The following is a 25,796-nucleotide window of genomic DNA, read 5'->3' on the forward strand; positions in this document are numbered from 1 at the left end:
AAAAAACCGCCGCGGTCGACATCTGAAGGCGAAAGTCCACTGTACTGTATTAGGGATGGGACGATTTTCACAAGATTAAAACATGAGACATGGTTTGAACAGCATGGAATTTTTGTTTTTGGCTTGTTGGGCCAAAAGTGCAATAGAATCCTCAGCAAAATGTGCTGCACGACAGTAAAACATGCAGCCAAATGTGGTGTGAAGGCCTGCCAAAGCTATCTAACCATATGTGATTATCTTATACAAATTTTGATTTGGCTGCCATAGATATCTTATATAGAATCACCTACCTAGAAAAGTATTGGACCGTCTTCACAGACACATCTACTAATCTGTTTTGTACCCTTTATTTTCTTAAAGGTCCCGGCTAAATTCAAGTAATTTCAATAGTTAATACATTCTCTCATTCAAATTTTGAGGGTGCATTTAAGTTAGTGTGCCTGTATGTGTTTAACTCACATTTTGCCATTCATGCAGCATGCTCAAAAGCAAATTAACCTTTTATATGTTTACTGATTTGGGGAGGGTTACATAATTGGTTAGGCTTTGTTTTCTTTTATTTTGTTTTTGTAATAGATGGCTGCCACAGATAGAAGTATAGCATGCAATATAAAGAGTAGGAAGTAATGTACTAATTTCATAGAACCCCTTAATCTGTTGTGTACCCGTATCCTCTTAAAAGTCAGTTAAAATCAAGTCATTTCAATAATTTCTCCATTCACTCATGTTAAAATGGTGATGGTGCATTTATGTTAGTGTGTATGTATAAGTATAACTCACTGTTTTGCCATCCATGCAGCATGCTCAAAAGCCAGTTCAGCACTACCAATTTTCTTCTTACAAAGATCAATGTGTTTTCTGAACTGGGAAATTGCATCAAGGGGAGTATTGTGCTGGAAACACAGCCGACACACCTAAAACAGGAAAATAAAAAGAATGTCTCATAGTGGAACATTACACAAACAATACAGATTTTCACTCGGTATGGTTGAAGTGGTTTGCCAGGCTTCTCCTATGACGACAAGAAGTAATCAGAACATTACATTGCTCAGTGCATGTTACTTAAGGACTTGAAAGGAGTTGAAAGTCCAACAAATGTGTTTTGGACAAACGAAGGCGATATTGACACCTGTGTCAAGATGAGTCCTTCCTTGGGAGTTAAAAGAATTAATTTCCCAATGATTAAAAAACAACATTGAACACAGGTCCATACTCTGGAAAATACAGGGTTGAAATAATGTCTGAATAATGTTTTGGGTTAAAAAGTCCAACTAGACTGTTACAAACCTTGTAATTAATGAATCCTGCCAAAGTTTTAATCTCCAACATATTTGACTCGTGAGCTCTCAACTCATGAACAAGACTGTATGCAGTTCTGTAGTGCCTGCATGGAAAGAAAAAAATGAAAGGTACTCACATACCGGTATTCTGTTACTTATTAATGACTTACTTCAGCGCATTCTGGGTATCTTGCTTAAGCTCACTGAAGAAAGCGATCTTGAATTGGTGTCGGACAAAGAGCAACTAGAAACAGAAATGCAATTTAAGAAAATGTGTTTGTTGAGGATTTACATGTTATAAAGTAAAACCTACAGTTGTAATCAGAACTCTCCCAATACATGTTCAAACAAAATGTTCCTGTGATATAAATAACACCAATATAATTTAAAATCTTTTTCTAATATTAGCTTCACCTCTAATGTCCACATTTCAACAAAAACATGAAACTAAAGAGGAAAAGAAAACTAACAAAAGATATACAGTGGAACCCCGGTTTACAACGTCCCTGCCTTACGTTTTTTTCACCTTCTGACGTGACCTGCTATGTTTTTTTTTTGTCCCCTCTTTGAGCCATTTATTTCGCCTTATGACACATTCAACATGGCATTCAGTGAGCACTCATGTCTATATACGCCTCTCTGCTACATCACTACAATGCTGGTCTGCTATTGGTCGGTGTCCCAACTCCCTAAGATACTGGTCTACTATCGGTCGGCGTCATGAAGATGCTGGTCTGCTATTGGTTGGCGCAAGGGGTCACAAAGATGGCTGCCAAAAAACTTGATTTGTTTGAGAGTGATTTCAACATGGTATTTATTGTGCATTGTAGTGCTTAATTCAAACATTAATTGGTTAGCCATGGGTCCAAAGATTGCTAGTGTTGTTAAAGAGAGAAGAAGATTATTTATATGGAAACAAAGCTGGAGATAATCAATAAATACTAAGAATGCTAAGCTAGCCAAGCCTGGGATACCCTCCCAAATCAACATTATAAAATTGCTTCCGATGTTATTTTTATTTATTTAATCCTTTTGGTATTGCTGTAAATCCATTGCTGCAGAAGAAGGAAGACTAGTTGCTTACAGTTAGTGATTTTGTTTTCATCTTCCAAAGACAAGTCATCTGAACAAGAACATGTGTGTCCCTGAGGGATTATTTTCCAGCAGTATTTTTTTCCTCACCTGATGTGTTGTCTTGTTCAGAAACTCTTTATGTGACTTTACTCGGCGGATTTCATTGTAATAATACGTCTGTGCATGTTCATAAAAGGCATTCTCCAACCTAGAGATTGGGAGAAATATCATTTTAAAACACCATTTAATGTAGATATGCAGATGAAAGTTCACACATCTGTTAAAATCGTATTTCATAAGATAAAAAGTTTTAAAATAGAAAGTGGGCAACTACAATTGTGCAAAAAATATGGATTAGCATTCAATTGTTCAAATTTGTAAGGAGAAAAGCAAGTCACCATCTTACCAACTTAAAACTTAAGATATAAAATAGTAATGTTCTGGCTCAAAGGAAAAAAAAAATGATAATTGACAGTTTAAAGGAAGCACTGAGGGGTGGATGGAATCACTCAATTTTAAGGAAAAAATATGGAATCATGAAATAAATATTACCACACCACTAGTATTTAGTTGCACCTTTACAACAATGCACCGTCTAAGATGCATTGACTTAATGAGTAATAAACTGTACAGTACTCATCAACGATCTGGCTCCAATATTCTCTTGATTGTTTTTGCCAGATCCACTTTTCCATGTGTATTTAGTCAATGAATGTTTTCACAGTTTTTGCTCAAAGATTTAGATGCTTTATCGCAGTGGTCCCCAAATTAGGGCCTGCTTCCGCATTTTGCCCGGCCCCCGGAACAATACTAGAGACGCATTCTGATTTTTTTTTCTCTTTCTGATATGCAAGATAGGCGTATTAATATTTGGTTAAGTGTGCCATTAATATTGTTATTTAGTTTAATTTTTTTCTCTGTCGAGATCCCAGAAAAGGTTTTTAATATTTAGTTATGTGTGGCATTCTGGAAAACAATAAATGTTCACATTCAGACATCTCAGCGATTGTCACACTTTTTGTCACAAACTGCCACGGCCCCCCATCTGAGAAGAGTGATGTGGCCCTCAGATGAAAAGGTTTGGAGATTCCTGCTTTATTGTATTGACAAAAGATTATCATCTACAAACGTCTTTTCAGTTTATGGGATAAGAAAAACTCCCCAACACAAATCTTTACACTGATTGAAAATGTAATATGTGTCTTACATTTGGGAATTAGGGTAATTTTCCCATTTTCTTGTCAGAAAAAAAATATTTTTGGATTATTTAAGAACAGAGAAAGGTAAGAAACTTTTTGGTAATGTTGGTGTTCATATTAATATAGAACACAATATTCTGTGGGCCTTGAATGGTCAGTGAAAATCATTCAAAATGCAATAAAAGGAGTTGGTTGTTTGGGAAATGTCTAGACACAGAATGAGTAAAATGACATCTTTTGCGTTTTGGAGTTGTAATTCAAGGACTACTGCACTAACATTTACTGATTGTGCATTTATTTAATCATTTTTATTATAATTACCTTATAATGTAACCAACCAGGTGGTCGGTATGTGGCAGAACAAACAGACTCTTCCCGGAAAGATCACAGGCATGACATATTGCTGCAGCTCTTTCCGATGCTACCAAGTCTTCTCCTTTAAAAAAAAATATGAAAAAAAGCAAACATACTGTGAGTGACGCAAAAACAGTGGCCAAGATGCGTCACAGAGTCAAAGTCATCTGAATTTGGTTAATTACAGTTCGAATCTGAAACATCTGCAATGTATAATGGCAGAAAATAAGACAGCATTCTATTTTTTTAATTTACTTTTTTATTTCTAGGAACTCTATCACAACATACCTTTTATTTGGTAGGAGCAGCAGTGTTCTAAAAACGCAACTTATTTATTTATTTATTTATTTATTAATTCATTCCTTACACATTAGTGGTATAGCACAAAATGTTGTAAAAAAAAAAAAAAAGCTTCAAACGTTCTCTTACATATATAAATATATAAAAAACAAACAAAAAATAGAAACTTCAGTGATTCCAGAAACAATAAGGTCATTAAATGTCAAGAAAACCTATTTACTCAGTGGAAGTAAAGCTTAAGTGCTTAAAACCACATCTAAGAAGTAGCTTCAATTTATGTACCAAAAACCAACTCCCATTTCATGGTACTGGGGAATATAAAACACCATGTGAACTGTTACAATAACTTAATTCTGTGAGCAATGAGAAGTCATCCTGATTGACACACTCACACTAGCAGTTCATTTTGTTGAGCACTGTTGACAATAGAGAAAAAAATGGCACTTTTTGCTGAAAAAGTGATGTATCAAGAACACGACGGTCAAATTTGATTTTGTTACGATTTTCACAATTACCATTTTTGGAGCATAAGGACATAACAAAAGCTATCTTAAAAAATACTTTTCGTATTTTTTCTGATTCGATTGAACTGTATCCCCATCATAAATGTGAAAATGTTAATGAACTTATGGGCCTTTAGCTCAATGGTCAGCTCTTTGCCAGTGAACAGACTCTTATGTAGGTTCAATCCTTGGTGGGGGAATGATATTAATTAAATAAAACTTTATGAGTTTCATTTATTTATTTATTTATATAACCATGCATACGTCCATGAAATACATGAGCCATTACATGTTTTGCTGCACATAAAGGTTTGCATAGAAAATGTCTAGACTTGAGGAAGTTGTTGATATAATTAATCACTTTAGTATTTAATACATCTATCTATAATTTGCTATAATCTTCACTATAATCTTCACTTCAATCCATTTTCTTTAGACTAAGAAAATGGATGGATGGATAAATGGATGGTTACTGTTCTTAGGCACACCAGCCACATCAATAAGTAACAGAGCATTTTCTCAAAACCAGGAAAACTGGTGTCAAAAAGGCAAAACCGCTTTTCACCAAAATTGTTAAGAAAAAAAAAAAAACTTTACAAAACCCGTTCTTTGCCACCTCATGAACAGGTCCACAAGCACTCCAATGTTGAAAAAACAAACTTTAATTTCAGATTTGTACTTCTTTACAACACAAATATTTTGAATAGAATATAATAGATATTGTTATTGTATATCCAATTTTACATCCATTTGTTGTTTTCATAGCATTCAGATTATTGGGATAACTTCAGCTCTTCTTTCAAAGAGTAAGAACTTCAATAATTTGATATTCACTACTGAAGCAACGCACTCCGTGCTATTTATGCAGACTGCAATTATTTTTCAAGACCTCAAAATTACAATTAAATGACCCACCGACATATTGTGTCAACATAAGAAGAGAATGTGTTAAACGCTTGACTAGGCGTCATTCAACTATTACTAATTAACAGTGCGGTTGTTTTAAAAAAAATGCAGAAGAGACGTGCTTTTGGTGGCCATCTCGAATAATGGCCACCATCAATATATGTTTTATTTTCATGGCTGGTACTTTTTTCAAGAAAAAGTAACCTTTAAGAAACACTCATGCCAAATAATATGGTTGTATCACAATTTGCACGATGGTTTACTTAAATTCCGCCACTAAAATGGGAGTTAAAAGAGCACACCGTGTTTCAAAATTCAGTAGGGGTCCTTACCTGGAGGCAGAGGCGTTTTCCTTTGAATTAAGACTATGGCCACTTTTGTATTCCTGCTTTGGAGACTGGATCTAAAACATAAGAGGTGACATGAATTGCTACTGGACACACAATAGTGCTTAAGGATTCTATGTGCTTTTGTTTTTATGTCCTAAATGTATTGTCTGTAATAGTGGCTTTTTGCTAATAAAGATAATACTTATTCGAAAAAAAGGAAACAAGGGTGGCTCTACGTGATGGCCATGCCAACCCCAAGTCACTCTCTGGACAGTTTCTGCCTAAAGCATAAACAATGACTCACTATGTTGTGAAGCTAAATAATAAAATGATTAAAATACAAAAAAATATTTTGTATCTTGTCCTTAAAAGTTTACAATGCAATACAGATTAAATGATTTGTACTAATTTTAGGCTTAAGACAACCTTCCACTGGATGTATAATGAGCTAGTTTTAGAATGGCAAATCCATATTTCCAATTTTGTAGCATAGTACAACAGTACAATAGTAGTGTAATGCCCTACATTTCAAATACAGCAATGCTTTAATGTAACTAAGTACTTTGAAACAACAGTAGTAAGTAATAAATTATGCACTGCAATTTTGAAGTAACATGGACGCCACTGGCTTTGACGAGGAATGATGCACGCATACATGATCATCCTTAACTGAGTGGAGTTGTGTTAACCTGACCACCTCAATGAAAAACATCTGGCTACACCCCTGCAGACATCAGTACAGTTATTATTACTGTATATTACTACATTGTACATGATTGAAATACAATTTGAAGGTGACGAAAATTATCAAAGGAAAATGATGACAAATAATAAAATACGTAAGTAAAAATATACCTGACAATCTCAACCTTGGTAGCACATTCAGATTGTTTCTCTTTCCACTGCGGGTCATCCCAATCCAATTCGTAGAAGACGACAACCAGTGCTGGTACTTCGTTGAGGTGCTTGTTCATCCAGGATGTTTTCAACATTCCTTTAGGAATATACCACTCATAGGACGTACGCTGCGGGAGAAGACAAAAATATAATAACCGTAAAATTACAATCACACAACTCTTCATCTAAAATTGAGTGGGATTTGCTACTACTGTATTTTACTACGTGACGACGATGAACTTCTGAAGGAAACATCATCTTTCTTAACAAACCTTAGTTCGACACTTCGGATACTCATGGTCTCCAGGAAGGATTTTGAAAGAGATGGGCACTCTGTCAGCTCGTCGGTTGGCACTGAACACATCCCAAATTGCACGGTGCACAGCATTGTACACAACATCCAAGCCAGTTAGAGCTACAAAAGCCATCGGTCGACAGCATAGCTCTGTGGGAAGCTCCCACTGCAGACCGGCCATCCTTAACTTTCAACAGCGGTGTCAACTACAACGACAAATCAAGAGCAAGCAAAATAAATATACAATCGATAACGACCTACTTCTGGGTTGCACGGCCAATTCAGCTTAGCAATTACTGTATCCTCGACGACAAAAACATCGCGAATACCTCAGGAGGACGCACAGTACTTTTGCATATAAAATCGGACAGACAAAATCTCCCAGGTGACTCACGGTCAGATGTGCCACCAAACAAGGAAAACAAAAAGTATAATTAGACCATGACTTGATTTATGAAACCGGAATCACACTTTCCATTTTACTTCAAATATGATAAATGGAAGAAACAAAACACGTACTGTTAAACAGGACATGGGTGGGGTGTTCTTGCATTTTCCTTTTAAGTGGTTGGCAAAAAGCGACTGTGTAACATTACCGCCCCCATTTGGTCCGGAGTAAAATATGAGCTGGATAGATGGACATGGATATTGAATTGAATTGCGATTTTTTTTTTTCGAAATTGCTTTAAGCAGGGTTTTAAAGCAGAGTGACCAGCTCGCTCTTAACCGGGAAATGCATGATAGTAGTTTTTAAATTTCCAAATAAACGGCATTCATTCAGCAAAATTCAAGCAAAACATCGCTTTTGACTTTTTTTTTTTTAATAAATATAAATAAAGCAGGGGTCACCAACATGGTGCCCGCAGGCACTGGGTAGTTACAAGAGTTACAATAGTTTACAAGAGATAGTAAAATTCCTACAAAATCACAATGTTCTAACGATTATGCATATATGACATACATTACATATTACACATTCACATATTTATTCCTACATTTACTGTTTATTTATTGTGAGAAATCAATTACATGATCAGTTGCATCATGACCCCAGGGAACAGGATTTGTTTTGCCTTGTGAAGCATATTTGTGATAAAGTAATGATTGGCATCTTTTTTTTTTTTTTTTTTTTTTTTTTTATCCTAGGCACTTAAGTACGGTTTATTTATGTTTAGAACGGGGTGTCAAAGCCATTTTAGCTTGCAGGCCTTGTGGAGGAAAACCTGTACCCAAGTGGGCCGGACCAATAAAATCATGGTATATATTTATATAACCTTAAAACAACAACTTCAAATGTATTAGTATATTTAATTACTGTCCAAATTTGTTAAACCACAACATCACAATTCATTACAAAAGATTAACAATACTAATAATCATAAAATATTTCAAGTTTTTAATTTATTAAAAAATGAGGAGGGATGGTACATTTATTATACATTTATTTCAACAGTGTGAAAATCTCTTCAATGCTCATATGCGCATCAAATGCTCCTCCCAGTCCTTCACTCTCTTGCTCGCCCACTTATTCACCTACAAGACACACACAAAAGGAGGTAGGCACAATACTTATTTACATACCATAATTTACAAAAATAAATACAAGAAACTAAGAAGAAATTACAGGGATGATATTTATTGTGTTTTACCAGTTTTTACATTGTCACAAAATGTTGGTGCATCCTATACCCAGTAACATACAAAATACCAGAATTTGACCCTAAAATTAATACTATACACAGTTGTGTCCTATAGTTAGGCTATGCATTTTTTTTTAAGTCAATCAGTCAATGGTTAACAAAGGGTTAGGGTTCTGGCAGGTCATGGCACCTTGTGTAAAGCAGGGTTACATTTAACTAAATGTACAGTAAATAGTACAGTAAATTTGCATGTTCACCCCAAGCCCGTGTGGGTTCTCCCACGGCACACAGGCTCCTCCCACACTCCAAAAACATGCATGGCAGGTGAATTGGACATACTAAATTGTCCTTGCGTGTGATTGGGTGCGTGAATGGTTGTTCGTCTCTGTGTGCCCTACAGTTGGCTGGCAACCAGCTCAGCGTTTCCCCCACCTACTGCCATAAACAGCTGGGATAGGCACCAGCAATCCTTTGACCCTTGTGACGATAAGCGGCTGTAGAAAATGGATGGATGGTTGAACAGTAAATAAACACGTACTCAATTGTAACATTAATCTAAATTAAGAGAGTATAAACTGGGATCTTCTGAGTGCAGCAATTGAAATAATATCTGCAATGGCAACTTTTTACCTTTGATGGTCAACACTTGGAGATGAGCTGTTGTAGCAATCCTGCCACCACCACAACATTCAGGCTATTTCCTAGAAGTCTGTAACGCTGCTTGATTGGGATTTGCTCTGGAAAAGCTAAAAAAAAAAGACATTAAAGAGACATGCATTAGTTGAACATGTAGCAGTGAACTGTACATACAACATGTATAACTCATGGTATGTGTGGGAATGCGTTTGCAATTATCTTGAGAATATGCAAGCTTTCTAGTCCTGCAGTTGGACAGACAACAATTTAACAATATAGTAAACAATTTGAGCTACTATTAACAGCTAAACAGATTAAATGTTTTCTTCGCCATTAATTTTCTTGTTGTAAAATGGCATTACACTCGAAGCTCCTCAATTGTTTATCTGTAAACAGAGAAACTCCCACTAATACAAAGGGAAAACTTCTCTGTTGTGTTTAGATGCTAGCCTGCTATTCCCACCGAAGATTAATGTTAGATTTAGTGGAAAGGTTTTGAAAAGCCTTACATGTAATAATGTCATGTACCTAATGTAATATTTTGATAACTTTTCCATGTAGTGATTTCCTGCAACATTTCGTAGTGATGAAACGAATGGGATGCAACCTAAGTCTGTTAAGAACACTGTTAACCTTGAAGATGAAAAGATCATTGTGATAGGTCCTAACCCTGCCCTATAATGCATCCAACCCTATTCCCCTGAACATTGGTGAGTGTTCGCAGAGGTAGCCGCTCTTTTGACAACAACAAGGTGCATTCAAATTCAAGGTCAACAAGGTTGCCAACATTTTGCCAAGCGTTTGCAAGTCGTTTGCTTGTACAGTTTTTGCCAAAACGAAATTTTTGCCAAAACGAAATTTTCAACGTGTTATTTTTTTTTATGTGTTTTATGTGTTCAAAATTTTCTTGTGGCAGAAGCATGAAAACAAATTAAAGCCATTGCCAAACATGTGGCAACCTTCTGGTGACATTTTTGGTAAATGCTGGTGACATAAAGTCTTGTCAGCATTCATCATTACCAATGCCATACAAGCATGAAATTAAACATTTTTGTATCCATCCATCCATTCGTTTACTACACTGTACATGAGTAAGAAATCAAACAAGCCAGGCCTAGATTATGTAGACAGCCTAGATTATAAAAATAATAATAAAAAAAAAAACTTTACCAAGCTTTACCACTTCAACAGATCTAACTTTTCATGTTGCATGAAACTTATTCATGTTTCCTGCAATGGATATGTAAACAAGTGGACTGGATCTTTTCAATTCCCCATTCATTACTTCTACAATGTATTTACTGTGTTTGATGGAACTATGTTAGGCTTTCATAAAACTATACAACTTTCTAGTGCTGATGGTTTTAATACTTACAAAAGCTTTTTGGGAAGCCCATTATATTGGCTACTTCTCTGGGGGTAAAATAACGAAGCTTCAGTCGCAGCAGTTTTTGAAGTTTTTCATCTTCAGAGAATTGGTCCAGATTTTTAAACACACTCTCGATCTGCAGCACATAAGAATGACATATTAAGATCCACTTAGAAGTGTAAATAACCTTTTTTTAACTCAAAATGGCCTAAGTACTTTTTTTCCTACAGAACCCAAACTAAAAGCTACATGAGAGTTCATGTTAGCGTTAGGATCTCACTTTGTTGTCCTACTGATCAGCGTAGGTAAAAACCTTCAAAAGCCCAGAAAAGAGCCCTAACCACGATGGGCAGGGGTGGCCATCTGGCCCATTACATTCAGCTTTGGGCCATATTATAATTAATCAATCTTGTATTTCCTTTTAAATTTACTTTATTTACAGCTCAGCATTTAGTACTCAGCACTTTTGTATTTCACATGACAGCATGACATCTTTTTTTGTGACGTTTCAACTGCTTTTGTCATGTACGTCATTATGTGGTTGCAACATAGTGTCCAAAATGAGCCCTATCCTCGAGGATCCTCAAGGGTGCACAGGTGTGCGCCCAACCGGTCTACATGTGTTTGTGGACTTGGAAAAGGCGTTGACCGTTCCCCTCTGAGAGTCCTGTGGGGGGGTACTTTGGTAGTCCATGGTATTGCACCCTTTAATAAGGGCTTGACAGGGACCGCCCTGTACAACCAATATAAGAGTTTGGTCTGCATTAGCCAGCAGTCAAATTCGTTTTCAATGAGGGTTGGACTCCGCCAAGACTTCCCTTTGTCACCAATTCTGTTCATTATCTTTATGGACAGAAGACGCAGCGTAACGTTGAGGAGATCCGGTTAGGGGGGGTTTCAGCATTGCATCTCTGCTATTTAGGGATGTTGTGCTGTTGGCTTCTTTAGGCTTTCTTCTGACCTCCAAGTCTCACTGGAGCAGTTTGCAGCCGAGTGTGAAACAACTGGGATGAAGATCAGCACCTCCAAATTCGAGACCATGGTTCTCAGTCTTAAAACGATGGTATACCCTTTTGGGGTCGAGGATGCCCCAAGTGAAGGAGTTCAAGTATCTTGGGGTCTTATTCATGAGTGAGGGTAGGCTGGAACGGGAGATCAATGGGCAGATCAGTGCAGCGTCAGCTGTGATGTCGACGCTGTCCCACCTATTGGCATGAGCTGTGGGTCGGGTCGTGACTGAAAGAACGAAATCCCAGATACAAAGGGCCGAAATGAGTTTTCTCTGCATGGGGTCCAGGGTCTCCCTTACAGATAAGATGAGAACCTCGGTCATCCGGCAGGAACTCAATGTCGAACTCAGTGGCTCCTGCTCATTAAAAGGAGACAGTTGAGGTGGCTCGGGCATCTGGTTAAGATTCCTTCCGGATGATTCCCTGGTGAGGTGTTCCGCGCATGTCCCACCGGGAGGAGGCCTCGGGGACGGCTCAGGACACACTGATGATACTATGTCTCTTGGCTGGCCTGGGAACACCTGGGGAGCCTCCCGGAGGAGCTGGACAAGGAGAAAGAAGTCTGGGCTACCCTGCAAAAGCTGCTGCCCCCGCGAGCTGACCCCGGATAAAGGATGGATAGAAAAACCTTATTAAGTGTTGTATACAAAATATGTATTTTATGAACACATATTCCCTGTTTTTCTTGTTGTTGTTGCTGCTTTGTTTCTAAACCTGTAAACATTTTTTTAGATACAGTACATACCTCTGTTTCCAGGCAGCTTTGCAATACTGAGCCAGTCCCTTCCACATACCTCCCATAGCTTTCAAAAAAACATACAAAAACATGTTAAATGGCTGGTTCGTGGGGACAAAAAAAAGAGGCCTTTATTGATCAATTGTGGAAAAAGTAGTGTCTTTAGACACTATAAAAAAATAACTGCAATTCTAAATCCTTTGGGAGGAATTGGCAGACTGAAAATTGCCTTTATTGAAAACAAAATATAGTACAGTCGGCCCCCGGCTTACGAGCACCCTGATTTACGAACAATTCGCCTGATTTACGAACAATTCGCCTTACGAGCGTGGATCAGGGAGATTTTTGTCCTCCGCTTACGAACAAACCTCTCGCCTTACGAGCAATTCGACATGCCGGCCATTGAGTATGTAGAAATGTTCTCGTTTGATTGCGTCAATAAAATCAACAGTAGCGACACCATCAATCATCAGTAGATACTTGTGGCAGTAACGTGAACGCTATTGGTCTTACAACGTCACACTGACTGTCTCACTCACGGTGTCTAAATATATTACCATTTAAGTGTAGTGTTTGTACAGCTAAAGGGAAAAACAGCTGACATGAAATTAAATGTGCCGATTGCAGGACAAAGAATTGTCATTGGTTTAAATGTGTGTTTTTTTTAATTAATTGTCAATACATTCCAACCGTTTAAAAAAAAAAAGTGCGAATAATTATCAGTCAGTCACGGAGATGCGAGTATGCTATTGGTCGATTAAGGTCACCCGGTCTCACTCACGGAGATGCTATTGGCCGGCGTCACACGTCAATCACAGAAATGCCGATATGCTATTGGCCGAACGTCTTTATCTAGCTTGATGGGACAGGATGGAAGGAAGGAGAGAAAATTAGTGAAAAACGGAATGTTGTGAAGACTTTGCAAACTTTATCTGTCAGACATAGCTTCTAAAATTACTAGCAGCGGTAAAGAAAGAAATAAGAGGATGATGTTTTAGTATCTGCGTGATTTGCACCCTGACTGAAAGAGTTACTGTAACACTGTAAGACCAATAGCATATCTATCGCCGTGTTAACTTTGAGCGTTGGACTCTGCCCCCCTCTGCTTACACCCAGCTCAAGTCTCGTCGTTTCAAAGGTAAAAGCTAGTTATCCATTGTATTTATTATATGATGCAAGTGTACAGCAGATTATGTAGCTCAATTTTAATATATGTATACAGTGTGTCGTTTTTACCTAAGGCTTCGGCGCGCGTTGCACGCATTCACGAATTAACATGGGTTTGGATTGCCCGCTATACGAGCAATTCGAGATACGAGCGTAGCCGCTGAACGGATTAAGTTCGTAACCCGGGGGCCCACTGTATATTGCTTTTGCCCCTAGCAACTGGTGGTAGCTACTTAGGTGTTACACTAACGGTACTTAAATTAGAGCAGCAATCACATCAAATGTATGGAAGGGCTAAGAAATAAAGGGGAAATAAAATGATTGGGAAGACTTCAATTTGATATTTGTTGGATATTGTTCATGAATATGAAGATGAGAACATCTTTACGTTTTTTTTTTTGCTTCGGTTAAGTGCAGAATGAAAGTTCTCATTCTAGAATGGTAGAATGAGTTTAAGATTTACAACCATTTGTGATTTGTTCGTGAACAATTGAAGTGTGACATATTTTATAAAAAGATCTCTTGGGAATTCATGTCATGTTGGGAATGAGGGCCACCCTCAATCTTCAACGTGTCACACCTTTTGGGTGTTTGCTCAGATATTTCCAGGTTACGGAGGATGGGTAAGTCAGAAGTATAGATGGAAAAGTAAGAAAAAACACCTTAAATGCAAATGGAAGATTATGAGCACATTTATTGTGTTGCTGTTAAATATCAATCTACTTACTTTTTGGTGAAGCAGATCGACCTCCGGCAGATGGGTTTCACAATATCCAGGACTAGAGCGTAACGCAACAATACTTCCGATGGAACAAGATACTGATCCATATCAACCTTCTCCTGTGGTTCAAGGAAGTCTTGGATCTGCCTGATTGACAAATCCATATTCTGATTCATCTTCCTCTGAACATCATTTGCTGTCTCAAGTTTATAAAGGACATGAGGTTCCATTTCCTGCTCTTTAGTCAGGGAACTTGCTGGCTGGAGAAGACTTGAAAGGGTAGACTCCACTGAAAACCCTACTTCAGCGGGGAGCAGCGGCATTTGAAAGTTCTAAAATAAAATAAACTGAATTACAAACTCACTTTGCACAAGTTTAAATATTTCCAAATCAAGACATCAACAAATAAGACACTCAGATATGAAGGGAATATAAAGGGGAAGATTGACTAACCACACTATCTAAATTGGTATAAAATCTGCAAAACATTTATGAATATTTGGGTAGTCTCAGGAAGCATGGTGCCGTCAAACGCTCAAATGGGAACCAACTTTGAGAGTGAACATATTTCTTGCTTTGCAATCAGTTACAATATTTCCCTGACAATATTCTATTTTGTTGGTGTCAAGTGGAAACACAGTACCACTAAAATCACCACTTTTCAGGCGATCCCAAAAATGGCAAGTATGCTCAACCATTAGCAAAACATCATGGAAGATTTAATTGCTAAGATCGCTGATTATTTACCAGTGATGTAACGTTCATAAATTGAGTCTTTTGAAAAGCAAAGTTGTAAAGAACACGCCAGTCATCATGTGATATTTTGAAAGCGATAAACAATGTACAAATCTAGCTTGGAGGCATATAGAACATATGCATAGTTTTATTTTCCATGTATTACGAGTATTGCAGTGTGGACAATTTGAACTGGATGAGGAAAAGCACATGAGAATGTTGCAGCCCACTGTGCAGACTGCATCTGTTGTTTAATTTTTCACATTTTAAAGGTGGAAAACACATTACACACACAACATGTTTCGTCGAGAAAAGGAGCAAAAGCACAGATAGGCACAGAAGCAGATAAAGTTTATGAGGGACTAATTTCCACAGGTTTGTGATATAAATGAAAGATAAATATTAATAGAATTTACAAAAATAAACCATAGAAATTTGTTAAATTACAAATAAATTCACTCAACATAAGATTGAGTCACCGAGCCCAGACGTTTTGATCACATCCAGATAATATACAAAGGAAATACAGCTATATGACTGACCTTTGAGTTTGAACAAATTGCTTCTGTTGAAATCGTAGCCATCAGGAAATAACGCAGTCTAGAATTCGGGATCCGGACCTGGATACCAGAATATATATACATTTAAAAAAAAAAAAGTGTGCAAAAGTATCAGGCAGTTAAAGAGACAACCTACTGTACATTGAGGTTCTTACGCTTGTAGGAGAGATCATCACTTCCTGGTATGTGTAACCACATTTTTCCAGCATGTCGACAAAACACTGCCTGCAAAAATAGAAGAACGCATCATAAGTTAAACTGCAACTAGTCTTTCCCAACAAACAAAACCATTTTATTGGTACAGTAATCAGTCATGTTTCATCCGTCTGTCCAACTGTTTATCCATTAGTCTGTCTGTACTGCTTTGTCCTCACGAGATTCGAAGATGTTTTAATACCAAAAATGGCTGACGTTAACGCAACAATTAGCGTGACAGAGAAGAAAACATTTTAATCAGAATTTTGTATTTGGGTCTGCGAGACATTCATATGCTATTTTATAACGGAATATTTTGGAGCATGTCACAGTATGCTAAAAAATAAAAATTCAGAATAGCACAATCTGTGTTGATGGGTGGATGTTTCTTTCTTTGGTATTTTCCAAGACTTTGTGCAGGTAAAAATGGGCATAACAGGGCATTCAAGACCATGTGCTTTGTTGTGGAATGAAACATAGTCCAGCAAAACCTAGCAATATCTTTCATTTGCATTAAAATCAGCGCATTTAAAGCACATGACAAACTTTATGCAAGAGGTTTATAATGGTAAACTGCAAGCTACCCCCTTGTAAATGATGGATGTGTATTCATGTGACGTAGGCATTTGGAGAGAGCATTGCATCCACAACCATACATCTCTCCCACCCCAATTGTTGTACTAGGTGGTCACGGGGGGTGCTCTAAAATCATTTTAAATATTTTTTAAAGGTGTTCCATTAATTGATTTTTGTTTCATATTTTGAGCACCTTGCACCCATACACCATGCTGTCCCCCCAAAACAGATGACAATAACAATAATTGATTCAACAATTTAGTTCTTCTATGATTCAGAAAGATTGTGCCACACTGATGTCATATTTATGAATGAAATTCGATGATATCCACCGACAAATCAGAGTGCAGAATGTGTTTGCCAAGTGTCCATCTACTTCACCAAAATCAAGTTACACCTCTGGCGCATATACATAGGTTACATTGTTTTAGGTTGCGCACAGTGACTTTTTTTTGTGTGTCCCTTAAGTTTGAGCATGCACAGGGATGATAATTTCTGAATACTTGAGTCAGGATGAATTAAAGTGCTTCCATGAAAGATTGTCCAGTGGTCAAATATTATTAATAAGAGGATGAAGGTAGGTTTTGAACCTAGAGTTCACGAGAAGGTGCCTTTGAATGGTAGTGCCTGTCGATGTGTATTTGCTAATGAAATAGAAAAATGTCATAAGCAGGCATGATCTTACAGTATTTCTTCTATGTGTTTGTGATGTTACTCTTTTGAAATTGGGTAAGCTTAAACTTTATAAGTGTTTGTCTCATTTAGTTATCTATCCATACGTTAAATTGAGTGAGTAATTCAAAAAAGTGCTGACCACGTTGTTTCATGGAACAAAATTAATGATGTTACAAGCTACTGATTTATTTGCATTTAAATTTACTGTGTGTCACAACTTTGTGGCAGAATTGTTTTCATTCTGCTTACCTTTTACGTCATATTTTTTAAGATCGGATCAGGACAGACAGACAAAATATAAGATAAAATACTGTATAGCCTCCTGTCATCCATCCATCGATCCATCCATCCATCTATATTTTGTCCCTCTTGGAGCTCCTCCGAAAAGTCAGAATTAAACATGAAAAACCTTCAACCACTTACTTTTTTTTTAAGAGCTATCGAAAATGGATGAATGGATGGATGGATGGATAAATCTCTCAAATGCTGTGGCTATAAAATATAAAGCCAATGGATAGCGAGACCAGGTAGGTGCATTTCCCTTTGTTTATTAAAGAGCAGATAATGAATGGATGGATGGATCAATTTTGATGTTCCTCCAAGTCAAGAATAGTGAAAAAATTACCTGGCAGAGGAGGTCTCAAAACCTTTGACGTTCTCGAGCAGGATAAAGCGAGGAAGCTTACTTAGCCTTTCCACCGTGACATCCAGTACACATAAAAATAGATAGACAGATAATGAGGCACTTGTGAGAAGCTCCTTGCTTTTTTTGTTTGAATAATAAAAAAAGATGTAAATGATCTATTATTTAAAAAAAATAAATTTTGCAAATCTGTAAAGATGTTTAATGAACATATGCTTATATTATACGTTTTAAAGTGTTGAAAACGTTTGACTGTCGATGACATAAGTATATAGAGATATATTTGTTGTCACTGTGACTGTTATCTTTGCTCTGCGTTTTTCTATCTATCGGTATCCTGGCACATGTATCCTACTTGAGGAAGACTTTTTCATTAATGAAAGGGTGCCTACCAAACAATTACAAGTAATCCTGGTACTCATGTGAGTAACCCACAAAAAAAAATGTGCACTACTGGCTGTATGAACGTTATCAGCCAACCATGTTTGTTCCAGAAAAAAAGCATGCAGGATGTTTGCAGCAATTTACCACTACAGTCTTTTACAAAATCAAATGGTGCAATTGCATCCGCAGATTCAACCCTGTGCCACAGTCAAAGTAAGGTGAGATCCTACTAAAGGTAAGCCATTAGAAACTAAAAACACAATTATTCTGTAGTCAGAACATTGTGAGATCCTTGACCCTGAGTGGCTGCCATGATAACAGGGCGCCTTGGTCTTCATGTTAAAAATGTAAGTGTAAAAAGCTGTACAGCTTACATTATGTCTGATGTTTTAAACAAACCAATCTGTGTCAAAATTACTAAAGAATTTAAGAATTAAGAGCGATGTTGTGCCATTTGCGTCATTTCTACTGGGCAGAGTAGACAAAAACACTCAGGCTAGATTAATGCCAAATAGCAGATTTACGGCCAGCGACCCAAGTAGATTAAAGAAAAAAAACAATGTTCTATTTTTCTGTATTAGGACTGTAATTAGAAGCCTATTCACACAGAGTCAAGATTCAGTGGTTAAAGGGTGAAAAAAATATTTGATTTACACTATGGGCAATTTGTAGTTTTAACTCTACCATGTTGCAATTCTTAGAAGAGAATTCAAAACGTTTTCACAACATCTCAAATTACTATACTCTCCACTGGTGGGAGGAGCATGCTTGCCTGTACTCAAATATCAAACAGCCTTGTGACACAACGTACTTTATTGCATGAATCAAAGCTTTGATTTAAGAATAAAAAGAAAGTTGTAAAAGAAAGAGATCCCAGAACTGACAATGAGTAATAATTGAAATATTTGCCAATGCTTGGATTACATTGCAGCTCTGTCCCCTAAATATACAGCCGTGTTGGTATTCCACACTGTAAATATATTATTGTGGTCCTTTGAGAGGATAAATTTGGGTATATTTTTTACACTCAATTGGTCAATATTAATAAAAAGACTGTGTGAAACTTGTGAATTACTCCAACTCTATTACGATATCACTCAAGGATTTTGAAATTTGAGTACATTATAAAAAACACAAAGTCAAACTACCAAATAAAATGTAAGATTTCTTAAAACAATTGTATACACAAACACACACACACACGCACACAAACACACATATTCATCCGTATCCTGATGATTCAGGATACTGTACTTAGGAACATGTATATACTAAGTAGATTTTAGATTAGACATAAAAAATTGTGGAACAAATACCTTGGCAGAAGATTAACAATGTAGAGAAAGCTCTTGGTTCTGGGGTCAGCAACATCACGTTGGAGTCCCAGCCTATAAAGTTAGATACAAAATAATACAATGGAAATATTTTATTGTGAGTAATGTAAAAAAACAACTTTATTGAGTCACTCAACAAAACCTTGCACAAATCATAATGAAGGTAATTAAAATTGAAAGCTCATCACTTACGACATCCTTAAAAAAAGATTGATTTCCAAACAGCAACATGACAAATCATATAAGAATACACTAGTTAGAGATTCCCTCATTAAAGAATGCTAAAAATTATTTAAAAAAAAAAAACAAGTTAATTGGTTACTTTTGGACAAATCATATGAACTTAATTGGTTGTTAACATCATTGTTCTTTAATTTCAAAAGACTATTTTTCACTATTTTAATTATTTTAACAATTTTTAATCTGAGTTTTTATACAATGCAGCAAATAAATGAATTAGCCTAACAACAAGTAGTGCTTTCCAACAAAGGCAAATGAGGTGTTGCTAAACCTGCTAATTGAAAATGCTAAATTGAATTGGAGCACAATAGAATTATATTTGGAAAAAATATTCTAACGTCTCTGTTCTATAATTTGATATTTTTTTAGGGGTGTACACAAAAACATTGATTCACATAAGAATCAATGTTTAATTTACTAGCATTTAAATAAATCTAAAATGGCCCAAAAATCAATATAATAGGGGAAAAAAAAATCCGCTTCCTGTCGGGTTCTGTACTGTGTCGGAGGCGTGCTGTGCCATGACATCACCACACAGCCTGTTCAGGAAAGTCAAGCGAATGTTTGTGCGAGTTTGACCATCAAAGAGGCTTTTCCCCGTCATTGGGCCCATCACTAAAGCCGCCTTTCTATTACATAGATAGCTTTCAGTCATGTCTTTTTATTCATCATATTTTTCTCCTGACAGGCGACTCTCCTCGTTTTAATGCACTGTTATCTCTCACACACTCACGTGAACTAAATGCTCTAACCAGGAACAAATATTCATTCAGAGCAGCTATTCGTCTTTGTGTGCCCTGTGTTTGGCAGGCAACCAGTTCAATGGAACAATGATGGCTAAGATAGACACCAGCACACCAGCGATCCTTGTGAGGATAAGCGCAGGTAGAAAATGGATATATGAATTTTCTGTGGAATGATGTAGTATTTCGTTCAATTGTTTTTGTTTTTTTTAAACATACGTTTTGTTTTTTGTTTCATTGTACTTGTAAACGCTTAAACGACTCCCTTCGTTATTTTGTCTCGCGAAGCTAAATGCAGTAGTCGTATGATAATTCTTTTCACATGTATAGACTGAAACAGAAATCCTTTTTAATTTAATCAAATCAAATTGTTTTAAATAAACAATCGTTCTGAATCGAATCGGGGACCCAAAATTCTGAATCGAATCGCTAGACAGTCAAAGATACCCACCCCTATTTAATTTTACTTAAATTATTGACATTTTTTAAAAATATTGGCCCATAAATTTTGGAGTAGGTGACAAAGTGATGTCAGCATGACAGAAGCAGTGTTGCTGGCTAAAAAAGTTGATTTCAGCCTGCCTGGTTTGTTAGCAACAAAGTTTACGGTGTCATTCAGATTTATTAAACATCCTTTGAAAAGTAATCAGACTGCTCTCGTCAGCCTACATGGGGCTCTTGTAAACTCCTAAAGGCTAATTTACACTGAACGAGCGTGGTGCTGCCACACTGCTTCTCTCGTTCACTCGTTCGCTCACTCATTCAGCTGCAAGCAACACACAACTGTCACAGCAGGCACTTTACCCACAACAAATATATAACTTACAACTATAAATACAAGAAAAAATGGGGAAATAACAAAGATGAGATTTATTCTGTTTTGCTAAAGTTTTTACATTGTAGCCAAACTGTTGGTGCGTCCTGTGCATGATAACAAAGAAAATACCAAATTTAACCCTAAAATTAAGGGTGCATCCTATATGTGTATTCTCTACTTGGGGATTAGGGTAAGTTATTTTTAGCGCCTTAAATTTGCGATTGACTGTGATTCCTAAGTTGTACATGTCAGGGACAACAGCTTGTGACTACAATATTAAGAAAAAAAATCAAGAAAACCATAAGAATACCAAGGTATTCCTGTCCATATTTTACTTGTTGAGGTAGAGTTTACTTTTCAGTAGGCCTTCTTATAGCATTGGCAGCATCTCTTAACGGATTTTTTTTTTTTTTAAATAAAGCTTCTTGAATTATTCAAGGACTCATTTCAGCTCTAAAAAATAATGATGGAGAGTAAATACTGAAACACTATATTTCGAAGGGAACATACTATAAGAATTTTATAGACACATCAGGGCATACCTGGTAAAAGGTTGACAAGGAGGACTCATCAATATCATGTCAAAGTGCAAGTTATTGAACTCATCAAGTGATATGCCCTAAGAAAAAAAGGAAACAAAGGCTTAAGTTGAACACAATCATATTTCAGACTTTCTAATTTTTTGAATAATACCTACCTCAATAGTTCTGTTCCAGAGTGGAGTGTCAGGAAAACTGTGTTTGTAGACCAGATTGGCAGTTGTGTTTATGTCTATGGCTGCCACTACCTGACCAGGTACTCCAGACTCTGGAGAAGTAAAAAACACAGAGCCAGACACATTTAGCTACAGTAAATCAAGCAAACTTTGGCAGATGATGCCCCAGAAATTAAATCTAATCTTAATGGGAAAGGTAGTATTGGGGTTGAAGCCAAAGAAACATTTTTGTCCAATTTCAGTTGATGAAATGTAAAACTTCCCCAGATTTGAAAGTGTTCATATCTCACAATTACATACTTAACTGGTATTGGAATTGACTTTCCAATGGTCATTCAACACTTCCTGAAAGTTTTGAACCAATAACTTTTTCCAAAGGAACTGGTCACAATTGACATTTGAAAGATGAATGTTCCAAAACTTTAAACGGGTTTTCCTCAAAACTAGCGATTTCAACTTGGTATTGTTCAAATTGCTGTCATCAATTTTCAAGCTACCTCTATGTATTACATAACTTTTTAAAAGGGAATTACTGTAGGTAGAATTAAGATACATAAATATCTCAATTTTCTTTTACAGACACACAAGGCTGATTTTGTGAAACGCGGTACATATATTATTTATCGATACTATATGGTCATGTCTTTGGTAGGCACACAGGCCTATATATATATATACTATGCTACATTTTATATATATATATATATACACACACACACTTTTGATTTGATTTTGAAAGCGGGAAACACACCCACTAAAAACACCCAAACTGTCCACCCTTCCAGTGTGGCGTTTGCATGTTCTCCCCAAACATTCCAAAAACATGCATGGCAGGCGAATTGGACATACTAAATTGTCTTTAGGTGTGATTGGGTGCGTGGAATGGTTGTTTGTCTCTGTATGCCGTTCAATTGGCTGGCAACAAGTTCAGGATGTCCCCCGCCTACTGCCTGAAGCTCGCTGAGATAGGCACCAGCGAGCCTGTGACCCTTGTGAGGATAAGCGGCTTTTGGATGGATATAAATATCGGGAACATAAAACTTATATTTAAGCAGAAATTGAATCACAAATGTGCCAAATGCAACATGCTAGAGCTTATTGCAGCTGTCTATTTCATAAGGATAAATTGTTAGTTGTTCTGGTTCATCACAAAACCTTTAGAACGCCAGCAGACCTTCCATCACAACGTTTTCATTTCATACAAAATACAAGTATAAGTTATTTGGAAATACTGTACAACTGATTGATTGATTGATTAATTGAACATATACTGTATATAATAAACACATTTTAAAAATGTGAGAACAAAAAACACAAAGAAAGAAGCAGGTAAAAGAAATTGTCAGTATATGTTCATCTTAATGAGATTTGCAGCCTGTATATGTTCAAAAGGAAGTAGGAAGAAGTATGAATCTTATTGAGCCCTACTTCTTGTATTCTATTTACTGAGATATTAATATATAGTTTCACCTCACAAAACATTAATATAAATAAACTAAAGTAATTCATGCATACAGGTGTATTTCTATATAAATATAATGTATATGCTAATACTGTATGTAAATATACAAAAAGATGCATACACATATTTACATACATACTAACATAAACATACAGCATATCTTATTTTTTACGTCACAAACTTTTACGCAAGATCTTACTCAGTTCATATGTGACCTTTTGTATTTTTCTAAAAACTAAATTTTTAAAGCTCTCTTTGAACATAGCCATAGATGTACATGTTTTCAGTTTTATTTCATAGCCATTCCTTAAATTGACACCTTTAACAGATACACACATTTGCTTTATATTTGTTCTTATTTTATATTTTTTTTTAAATCACTGTATTTATAGTTGTTCTGGTTCATCATTTTAACCTCCAGAAAACATTACATTATAATGTCCGCATTTCATATATTGCTAGTTCTACATAACTTCATGCATAGAGATAACAAAAAATACATAGCTACTGACCTACATACATACACATTAAGGCATATAATCACGCACTCAGTATATATCATGTTGTGTTGCGTGTCAAACTAAATTAACGTAATAAGGAATTCAGATCAATTTATGTTTATGCTCCCATCAAAAAAAAGTTTATGCTTCTGTAAATTTTGTTTTGCCATTAAGTCTGTTTCTCCATTGTCGATCACCATTGTCGAGTGAAGTGACGTCAGACTGTCGACCAAATCCGGGTCCTACCCCATAGTTTTTTTGTTGTTTTTTTTAACCTTTATCTAACAAACAGACTAAGATAGATAAAGGCAACAGTCCAATAACCTTACTACAATACAGCATAATTGCCAAGGTAAAATACATAGATTTAATAATTAAAGAAAAATCTTCATGTACAATTTCAAAACAGATAAGCAACTAATGAATAAAGAAAAAAAATACTACGTCAATCGAAAAAATAAAATAAATCTAACAATGAAACAATATATCTATATTACACATGGGATTTCCTTCAGGATATTGTAGACTACTTGCACACTTTGTCTTTCAATAAACTCCAAAGTTTTAATATAATTACCAAATTCTTTTATAAAAATTTTCAGGACAGGGGTACATGTGTGAAACTTTTTTGTGGGCAGATAGTTTGGCTTAAAATAATACTTAAAATAATATTTACAAGAATTTCAATTTTCTTCTTCCTGAGCATGACAACAAATGGTATGTGATCGATTGAAAATGAGCTGGAAGTGATTCAACCATAGGAGAGATGCAGAGACAGAGGTCCGTCCAAAATAGTTGTATTACTGGACATGAAAAGAACATATGATCCGTGTTTTCAACATCATTTTTACAGAACGTGCATATGTTGTCTTCAAAACTAAAACGTAAACGCAATAATTATTTAATGGATAGAAATCATTCATTATTTTAAAGAGTGTTTCTTTACTTTTGGAGGCTACTGGAAGCTTCAAATACATCGTCCTTAGTTTCTTTACTGCATTCTCATCAAATTTAGTATGAATTCCATTTTTGTTTAGTTTTTCTCGAAGGTCCTACCCCATAGTTCAAAGAGGCGTTCGTCGAGTAGTCTGAGAAGACTATTTTTTCCACCCTCCTCGAATGCAACCGAAACTCTCTGCTTTAATCAATGAAGCCAAACAATACATTACAACAACAACAAAAACTCTTATAATTTAAAAGCCATTAAAACCTGCTGCAATTTATGTACTATTGTTAATATATTTGTTTAATACAGTATTATGTTGCACTGTTTATGATTGTATCCCCCTGGCGTTGTTGTTATTATTATTATTTATTTTTGCATTGTATTATATTGTGTTGTTTCAATAATAGAGAACTTAAAAAAAAATCCTCGAATGCAGCAACATATTTGTAAAAGGGAGTGGTAAACTAATGAAAAAGGAAGCGAGTACGGACACTTACGTTTTAAGGCATAATGCATCCCACCAATTCCACTGTAAAGCTCGAGCACTCGGAGAGTTTCCATTTGTCGTCTTCTCTGGCTTTACGAGGTCTCTTTGGTAGAAAGAAAATATCGGCTGTTCCACGTCCTTCTCTGGTCATACGGTTGACACTTTATGGTGGCGATGATATATAAACATGTCTTAATCAAAAGCACAGTTGGGCAATTTAAACTCGATTTGGAAAATTGATATCGGGGTCCTTCGGTGAAATGCGCGCCGAATGATGACGTCACGAAATTACAATATTTCTGTCAAATATTTTTTTCCCTCTTGGTTTGTCACCCGAGGTTGTTGTATTTGTATGCTTTGATTTAATA

At 36.2% G+C, this 25,796-nt stretch overlaps 2 protein-coding genes across 5 annotated transcripts in view; both read right to left on the reverse strand.

Annotated features, from left to right (window-relative positions):
• The window catches only part of trappc11 (trafficking protein particle complex subunit 11), a 34,179-nt gene extending 26,481 nt beyond the window's left edge, over positions 1-7,698 (reverse strand). Inside the window, exons 1-9 of one of the 3 annotated variants that reach the window (XM_088401701.1) lie at positions 7,657-7,698; positions 7,115-7,343; positions 6,801-6,970; positions 5,949-6,019; positions 3,875-3,989; positions 2,463-2,562; positions 1,451-1,524; positions 1,288-1,384; positions 781-914 (exon numbers count right to left, since the gene is read on the reverse strand). In XM_088401701.1, the coding sequence (XP_088257827.1) occupies positions 781-914; positions 1,288-1,384; positions 1,451-1,524; positions 2,463-2,562; positions 3,875-3,989; positions 5,949-6,019; positions 6,801-6,970; positions 7,115-7,318 (965 nt within the window). In that variant the 5' untranslated portion in view covers positions 7,319-7,343; positions 7,657-7,698. The other 2 variants (XM_088401702.1, XM_088401700.1) reach the window with 2 other exon arrangements.
• An 818-nt stretch (positions 7,699-8,516) lies between these two features.
• Positions 8,517-25,687, reverse strand: trdmt1 (tRNA aspartic acid methyltransferase 1). 2 transcript variants are annotated; one of them, XM_088401704.1, is made up of 12 exons: positions 25,439-25,687; positions 22,016-22,125; positions 21,861-21,937; positions 19,501-19,572; positions 17,783-17,848; positions 15,867-15,936; positions 15,694-15,771; positions 14,423-14,748; positions 12,538-12,595; positions 10,789-10,918; positions 9,408-9,523; positions 8,517-8,670 (listed from the first exon to the last, which is right to left on the reverse strand). In XM_088401704.1, the coding sequence occupies exons 1-11, from the start codon at positions 25,500-25,502 to the stop codon at positions 9,417-9,419; spliced, it is 1,158 nt and encodes a 385-aa protein (XP_088257830.1). In that variant the 5' UTR covers positions 25,503-25,687; the 3' UTR covers positions 8,517-8,670; positions 9,408-9,416. The 2 variants fall into 2 exon arrangements, with proteins under 2 accessions (XP_088257830.1, XP_088257829.1); XM_088401703.1 differs by lacking the exon at positions 8,517-8,670 and adding an exon at positions 8,679-9,271.
• Positions 25,688-25,796: the final 109 nt, after the last annotated feature.

Source organism: Hippichthys cyanospilos, chromosome 19 (genome assembly GCF_059441005.1).
Source record: "Hippichthys cyanospilos isolate Australia breed blue-spotted pipefish chromosome 19, RoL_Hcya_1.0, whole genome shotgun sequence".
Classification (NCBI taxonomy): domain Eukaryota; kingdom Metazoa; phylum Chordata; class Actinopteri; order Syngnathiformes; family Syngnathidae; genus Hippichthys; species Hippichthys cyanospilos.

Bases quoted from the DNA above. Each gene is read 5' to 3' on its own strand.
- trdmt1 (XM_088401704.1), bottom strand. From the start codon at position 25,502: ATGGAAACTCTCCGAGTGCTCGAGCTTTACAGTGGAATTGGTGGGATG. The intron at 21,938-22,015 runs GTAGGTATTATT...TTTTTTTCTTAG, and splicing joins TCTGGAACAGAACTATTGAG to GGCATATCACTTGATGAGTT. The intron at 17,849-19,500 runs GTATTTGTTCCA...CACGGTGGAAAG, and splicing joins ATTGTTAATCTTCTGCCAAG to GCTAAGTAAGCTTCCTCGCT.